The 8813-nt window shown below is 33.3% G+C and overlaps 1 protein-coding gene across 1 annotated transcript in view; it reads right to left on the reverse strand.

Annotated features, from left to right (window-relative positions):
* Positions 1–7281, reverse strand: part of LOC111086849 (fibroblast growth factor 8-like) — a 53199-nt gene extending 45918 nt beyond the window's left edge. The window contains exon 1 of the mRNA XM_022391419.1: positions 6856–7281. Coding sequence (XP_022247127.1) covers positions 6856–6869 — 14 coding nt within the window. The 5' untranslated portion in view covers positions 6870–7281. The remainder of the gene's footprint in view (positions 1–6855) is intronic.
* Between the last annotated feature and the right edge of the window lie 1532 nt (positions 7282–8813).

The following is an 8813-nucleotide window of genomic DNA, read 5'->3' on the forward strand; positions in this document are numbered from 1 at the left end:
GCAATCCCACCTCAGGCCACTCTGGAGAAATCTCCAAACATACGCCCATTATAGATTATTTTTTTTTTACTCATCACACTCAACATAAGCAAGAAGTGTCTCTGTCTGAAACTATATCAATAGATAAAACTCCATGTTATACCTTAAGCAGCTGAAGAATGAAACTGGTATTCATGCTATTTTATATGAAAGCATACCGGTCAAGTCACTAAACATAGATCCTATAGATTTCTGTGCAATTGAACTGTTGAAACAGGTGCGGGAAAACGCTGTCCTCGTGTATTATATATCAATTATGAAAAATCTGCAGGGAGGAATGGTGTGTTTCGGACATAAGGACCTTACGACGGAGCCTTTTGCAGTAGAAACTACGCTGCAGGGCTATTGTCAAGATGCATGGTCGAAAGATAGAGCGAGATTGGACGTGTCGACATGGACTATAACAACTTGTAAAGCTCCAAAATCGTTTTAATATTAATGTACTCAACTTCTGCATTTATACACCTCTACATGGCTATATCGTTTAAATCAATGTAAGCGTAACAGGTCACGTAACTATTTATAATTATATTCAATAAGCTGTATTACAATGGTGCAGCTGGTACTAGTCATATATATATATATATGGTTGCTATGGTTGGAAATAATGACACGTCAAAATGTGATTCATGTACATAGAGAAGTATGCATTTAAGGGAAAGCAACTATTTATATGTTTTGTTCCCTCCATGATTTTAATATAAATATATGAGTTTTAAATATACCGTACTTCAGTATGCGTTTCATCAACTGAATAATACTTAAATTACATTAATTAAAATCTTTAGTAGTTTTATTATATTTATGAAAATCATTCGTATTCTAGTTTCTTCAACTTGAGTGCTATGAACGTGGTTATTTTCAAGATAATCTTCACAACTATTAGCAATCAATAAAGGGTGCTTTATCTTCGATGACGATTTATCAATCCATTCAAAACGTTATCGGTTAAATACAACATTCACAATATTGTTTTTAAACTTAACTTTTCAAATGTTATTCTAATTGAAATCTGTTTTATATGTGTGAGGTACTTATGGAAATTAAAATTGTGATTAAAAGGATTAAAAGATTTTGTTCTACTTAGTGTTGAACTTAGTATTTGATAGGAGCTTTAGGCTATTTGAAATGGTGTCGGTCAGTGTACGATAAATCATGTGTAGGTAACTTTATCTGTGGTGTTGTATTACGTTTTGAGTTTCTTTTTGATTTATTATGTTTGTTTCGTTGTTTTTTAGCTAAGTGTAGGTTTAGGATAGATGTTTAAAGTTGCCTTCAATCAGTTAGGTAAATAATGAGTACCCAGAAAGCGTTTAAAGAAAGCTTTACACTTCAGAATTCAGTAAATGAAAATACAACTGGTCCGCGAAACTCCTGATAAATTATTCATTATTTTTTCATATTGCGTGGAAAATGTTAACAATTTACTTTAATCTCCGAAACTCATCATATAAAGACAAAAAAAAAAAGCAAATACATTTCTTAGTACGCTCATCTTCATCGTTACACATAAACTTTTATTGTATCTAAAGGATCATTTAATTAAAATATTTAAAAAGTGGTTAAAACATATTTGCCCATATTGTGAGTTTCACCTTATCATATCTACCTCATATTTCGTGAAATATTTACGCTCAGTCAAATTTAACATTTTTGTCACTATGAGTCCAAAACTTACAATCTTCACTCAGCTGAGAGCATTAACAGCCCTACAAAACTAAAGGTAACTTTAAAATAATGTCTTTTGTTTTCAAATATAACCCACAATTAAAGATGGTTCAAAGAAAACACAATTTTCAGGTCAAATAGCAGATAACGGGGGAGGTAAATGACAGAAGAAACGTGTGTGAAAAAGAGACAACTTAGGCCATTAGCGTATTTTATTCTACTTTACCATACTCAATTACTTATTTCGGGTCTAATAATAACGTGAAATCTGTAGAGTATTTTCATGATAAACTTCAATATGTTTTATCTGCCTTAAATAATGAATAACTGCATAAAAAAGAAATATAATAATAACAATATTTTTTTTTTATTGTAAGCTATCCATTATCAGAGATGATGGACAGTATTCTGCTCCCCGGTTTTCAAATATTGCGTGTTGTAAAACATTATCGATTTGGTATTGCCGCTACTTCTCAGATCTCCAAACAAAAACATTCTATATAATTCAGAAAATTATATGATGATAAGATAGAGTTACATCTATTATTACGCAGGTTAGGTGTGTGTGTGAGTTTGGTTTTTGTCCTTGACAGATTTCCTTGGGGCAGGGAGTGTGCATTTTACTGGACGGTTTCTCCAATTTTACGTCTTATTCATTTATAGTTATTTTATTCGCAATTGCTTTTACTTAATTCAGCCAAAGTCTGGTCATAGACACACGAGTCATGAAATTAATTATTCGCCACAATAAACATCAGCATTGCCCGCTTACTTCTGCATCACGCTTTCTAGGAGCATGGCTTGCTTTTATTCAGAACCGAAAAATAAACAAATACAAATGTCATGATGCAGTTAAGACTAGAAGTGTATTATCAGGCTTAACCAGACAGACCTCGCGTGATCATCATGTTTCGGTATTGCATGTTGTAGTCTATGTGTTGACACTTCACCTTTTATCTTTATCATGCACATCGTCACTGATCTACTTGTAATATTCCCAGCAATGAACGCACACGTTCACATGCATATAGAACGCCTTCTTAATTAAGTGAAACGAGTATGTTGAAAAGAGGTTTCTCCTTTGGCCAGGGTACAGAGGGAAATCTCACGCTGGTCCATCCTTTCTTCGTTCAATACGTGTTTTCAAAGGTAAAGTTTATACACTTTAAAGGAACAAACACACAGCTTTATTAGTTGCGCCGCAAGTCAAATTATTTTTGTTGTTACAAAACTAAATATTTGTTTCTTAGCATTCCAGTTCAGGTAGGAATGCACTACTCAATCACGTGCTATATCTAACCAGGCATGACAGCACCCTGAAGCGAGCTGCATTGCTGAGGCCATTAATGGGGTCGACTCTCCTCCCACTAGCCCAATAGGTGAGAACTCCTTTTCCTGGAGAATTGGTTGTTGCCTTTGACCTCTTGGATCGTTACAGGTACATATAAGCAAGGTCAGGACCGTCAGCCTGGGAAAATGTACACAGCAGGACGAAGTTTTATATTTAAGATTTATATGATCAATAAAATCGTTATATGGCCATCGTTATTTGCTTTAGAATAGTTTATCTTGTTTCCATATTTTAATAAAATCTGCGATAAAAGTTATCAGTGGATGTGTGAAAACTTGTCTAGCTGATCATGCAACTACTTGTAATTGTATTCAAGAAGCATTTTTGGAATAGTGCAGTAGGTGCTAGTCACACCGATTTTTGACGTATTCTGTTTGACTTAATGACACGTCAAAATTCAAGGCACAACCCTACTTAGTAGATATAGAGTTATGCATCTGAATGATGTAAAAAAATACAAAGGTAGCAGTGTATTATAATAAACCAGTTAGTGTAAAACAGTTTGTCGTATGCAGACATGCATATTTACACGTTACTTTTCAACAAATACCCCTTAGAAATATATTAAGTGTATGAGTTTAAAGAAATTCTAAGTGATTTATTATACAGAAGATCCATAAACATTAATTTTACCTGTTGCAAGATATTTCCTATTCTTAACATTGCCCTCCTAGCATCTACTTTATGTCCTGCTAAATTAAGTATTAACGTTTTTAAAGTCACATGATCGATAATGAATAGCGAGATAAATAGGTGAAAACTTAGTTTATTAAAACCTATTAGCTGTGCTTCAGATATTTTATTAACTAAGTCTGACGAAGGACATACCTGAAACGTTTTCATAAATTAAATGGTTGTTCTGAAACGTGGTTTTTATTCGTTTCAATAATCTTTCAAATACTTTTACACGTCTTGTGTAACATCTGCAATGTGCTTCCCTGCACAATAATGGATCATCGTGTATACAAGCAATTCCAAAGATTTCAACTTTTGTTTCATAATTTTACTCGGGTTATATGTTACCCAGTTAGCCACGCACCTTAGTAAATATTGAAATATAATAAACTATGGAAAACATTTGCTTATAATGGATACAAATAAAACTACATGATCACCTCAGATAACATGAGAAAATAAAGCTAATTTAGACCATGAAAATACTTGATTATTATTCTTATAAATAATGTAACACTCCAACCGGTGACAATCTTTACCAACGACGTAACTGAGTTGAAAAAACTTGATATTGTTTGAAACTACACTTGTTCGTGTGAAACAATGTTTTCACATAACGTTTCACACAATCGCACATACTTAGTGAGCACTAATGTAGGTTGAGAAGGCCTGTAAAAAGGAAAGAGCTTGTGATTTTCTGTATTAGATAATCACTAATAAGATGCAGTTTCAAGATAATTCCTATATATTCCTTTATATTAATGTAATTAGTTTTAGACATCTAATTTCAGAAAGCAGTATTAGTGTACAGACTTTTATCAAACTAACTAGCGCCCTCTAGTGTATTATATTATTCCTGGAAAAGCTGCTCAAGGACTTACAAGGTTGTGTTGAATGCTGCAGAACTAGCTCGTGACAACCGTGATATTTAACGTGTCAACAGTGTATATCAATAAGTAACACATGTTTCAAAGTAGGTGTGTGATATACCTATGCTTAGATTGGAGCTTGTTATCTCCTCACTTAAGTATCTGGAGTTTGATCGAACAACAGCATGAAAATATCAGCCATATTCTACAGCATTACGTTTACATTAAATATACAAGACATGGGGCCATTTCGCTGTGTTGATTTTCCTGATACAAATTCCACTTCAGGTATTAGACTTTGATTTCACATTCCTGGGCTCTGTTCTTGTTTGTGTAATCTTTTGGTTTACCATTCCAGGTTAAATATACATTCATTAGAAAAGTGACGTTGCTAAAAACATGCTTGCAGTTTTTCTTGTTTTAGTCGTTGGGAATTTTTTATAATACATTGAAATATGCCTAAAATTCTAAATCAAATCTTATTTAAAAAAAAACAAAAACGTATACCAGTTGTAATATAATTTCCCAAAATCATTAGATATTTTCAGTACTAATAATTGGCGACACATGATACATTAACGAACTTGTCTCTCGAAACACATTTATAAGACTAGACTGCTTAAAAATATTCAACTAAAATATATCATAGCTTCGGAGTGTCTACAGGTTTTATTCCACTAGAAACTTAATTGTAAGCTTAATTGAAATATTTTGCTATATTATTTATGATTTTCCATCCATATGATGAAATCTGTGTCCAATTCTAAAACAAATTCTTTACCTTAAGGTATCAGTTAGAAATCATACTGAATATTTCACCGAACGAATTTGTTGGCTCGGGGGCTCACAAATATAAAGCTAAATAATAGACTTTAACTTAGTGAAAGGGTGTAAACTTCAAACAAGCTAATTTCAATCCATATTAAAAATATACAGAGAAAATATTCTTGTTTTGGTGTCGTAAGAATATGTTTATTGTCCCTAAAACCAATTAAAGTTTTAACCAGAAACTTGAGTTCAGTACATGACGCCATGCTCATCACGCACTGCACGTGTTAGAAATGCAGTATATAAATAAAGTATAGTTTAGCTTCTATTAAACAATTCAACATTACTAAGTAGAAACTCAAGCACTTAAAGTGTTAATAATATCCATCAATAATAATCATAATAGTGTAATAAGGTTATGAAGATTAAAATCAGTTTTACCCGACAGAATATCATAACATAGTTGGTGAACTACACATATATAATAGCACTATCACCACGCTGAATTAATGCCACAACAACAGAAATCAGTTTAACATTAGCTAACGCCGCAAGCTAAATATTGAGTTCGTATGTGAATATACATTAATTATTTGAGACGAAAATGACAAAAGATTGAATATTTTATCTGATTAGCGTGTTATCCAAAAATAGATACACCTAAAATTATAGCTCTGTTGAGACACAACTGTGATTAATTCTTCAAATGAAAGATTTATTGTCTGATAAAACGTATATGCATATATATGTGTGTACAGTTAAAAGTGACAGTTGCTTTAAGACATTCTATTTTATTTTTCTGGTTAAAAGTTGTTTTTCTGCACTTAAAAAGGCAAATGTTTTAAAATAAAAGTTTTTGTTAAAGATCTTTTATGTATGCATTTAAACTGAAGACACGTTGAGGAACTACTGGCGAACGTCAGAGCATATCCCTCAGAGCTATATAGCTAATTTCTTAACAGGTCTTTAGGTCAAATTCCAAAAAAAAAAAAAAACTAATTACAAAATTTACAAAACTATTACGCATCTGTGTGAGTATAATTAATCATAAACATTGTAACAATGCATGTGTAGGGGCAACAGAGATACAGCCTCATCAACGAGAACAAGTTGAAGATGGCAAAAATGTCAAATCACATTGCATCAAGAATGTTCGTATGTGATGTCTATAAATACTATCCCAAGTCAGTTGGCTTTAGTATCTTCATTTACGCTTAAATTGTGATGATAATAAAGCCAATAAGAATGTTGATTAAGCATTATGTATTTTTCTTACTTGAAAAGGATAATATGAAGACATAGAATAAGAGAATAACATAAAATATGTCAAATGAATCTTCTTAACACAACAAGTCACTAAATAGAATTACTATTTAAGTCTGTCTGCTGTAACAATAAATTATGAAATTTTGCATTTTCACCTACAATACGTTGCTTTTTTTTACATAAAAGAGCAGTATTTGTTTTACAGTTCTTGTTACTTACTTGGATATTAACATGTGGCGTTAGCTGGCAAGCATGAGAGGCTGGGCTCTGGCACAGGGTACAAGAGGCCGTGGAGTGAAGCGGTGGGCGGCCAGTACAGCCGGGAAGTGCTTGTGCTCGGCTCGGGAGAAGTTGACAAATCTTGGCTAGCTGCAACACAGCTTCTCCTGGTCACAAACGTGCCAACACCGACAGCTATCTCTCGCATGCTTTCTGTCAAGAGCCAACTATCTCGGGAAGCTCCTCGGCACCCGGTAATTCCCACGTAGTTTTGGCACTATCTCTGCACGAGGAGAGACAACTCCTAGCTAGCGTTAGCACAACGGAATGAAAAAGAAATTTTCAACACGCCAGAACTCCAAGTTACCTAGTCTATGGTGGCATTGATTAATCAGCGTTCTTGTTTCTCTTGATGTGATTGAACAAGAAAACTGAAACTACTCTACGACACCGAGGAAACTGGAAAACTGAAAGCTCATTCCACGTGCTCCGCTGTACCCAGTGAGGCGCTACTGTCACGTGAGTCTAGAAGTTATCAAATCAGAGAGATTTGGCCGCTATAGGTTCATCTGCTACGTAACTAGAAAAGCGGCAGATGACAGAAGAAAATAATAATAAAAAAACGTAACGCAATATGTATTCCTAGTTGCTTTAGGACTTGAAAAATATCGAAAATTGTTGTTTTTAGCTATATGAACCTAAATATATATATATATATTTATTTATTTATGAGGACTGGTAATGGTAAAATAATTTTGATTTCTTAGTCTCATTGTGAACGTTTTCTCACAGAAAAGAAGAGTTACAGAAAGTGAGGGAACTTGATGATTCATGCAAAATACCCCCTTCCAAATCCAAAGAAAAAGGCAATAATTAAAAATAAAGATCAGGACAGAGAAGTGAATTTGCTCGAGAACGATAATCAAATACCGTTTAGTGTGAATCTAAATAAACTCTACGATAAACGCTTTACATTAAATACCAACACAAAATCTTCCACTTCTCTCGTCACTTTTGGTTCCAGTCTTATTTCTTAATGCAGAACAAAGCCACAAATATTATGAATGGTAAATTAATTTCTGAAAATATGAATTTTACTATAACAAAACATATACCACTAATAAATTTACAAGCTGGTGTTGACTAGTTCACGGGTGTGGGTGTTAAACACTTCGTCTCTATAGTAACAGCGTGAAATTTATAGGATTGAGAAATATAAAAAACATCCTAATCTCGCCTTTCCAGGTATTTGCTACAATGTTAACAATAAACGTAAATATCAGACGTGTTCTTTGACTCAGCCCTCGATCATAGCTTGTTCGTCTCTTCAAGTTGGTGAAATGTTAGAAGCAAAGTGTGTGTTTTATAAAGAAACAATGGTATGAAATTTAGTTACTGTCACTACATGGTTTCTTTGCTTTTTATATCTATAATGTTTTGAAAATTTATGACACAGAGAAATCTTTGAAAATATGGGTGCATTTGTTGCCTCGTGCGATGTTAACTGCCCGTTCGAAAAGTCTCTGTGAATGTGTGTAAAAGTTTGAAACTCTGTGACTCAACTTACTATATAGTATAATAGAAACATCGGTGTATAAAAAAATACTAAGCAAACATTCTCATCTAAAATCATAAGCATCGACATTATATAACATTCCTTTTCACCAATGTAGTTAGACTGATGAGAACTGATATAACATCCCTTTTCACCAATGTAGTTAGACTGATGAGAACTGATATAACATCCCTTTTCACCAATGTAGTTAGACTGATGAGAACTGATATAACATCCCTTTTCACCAATGTAGTTAGACTGATGAGAACTGATATAACATCCCTTTTCACCAATGTAGTTAGACTGATGAGAATTGATATAACTTGGTGTTTTTAATTGGCCATGTTAAATTCTGTTAGTTATGTATGAGATATTACGTTTATTTTTCTGACCGATGAACCAT

This window comes from Limulus polyphemus, unplaced genomic scaffold, assembly GCF_000517525.1.
Source record: "Limulus polyphemus unplaced genomic scaffold, Limulus_polyphemus-2.1.2 Scaffold53, whole genome shotgun sequence".
In the NCBI taxonomy this organism is placed as follows: domain Eukaryota; kingdom Metazoa; phylum Arthropoda; class Merostomata; order Xiphosura; family Limulidae; genus Limulus; species Limulus polyphemus.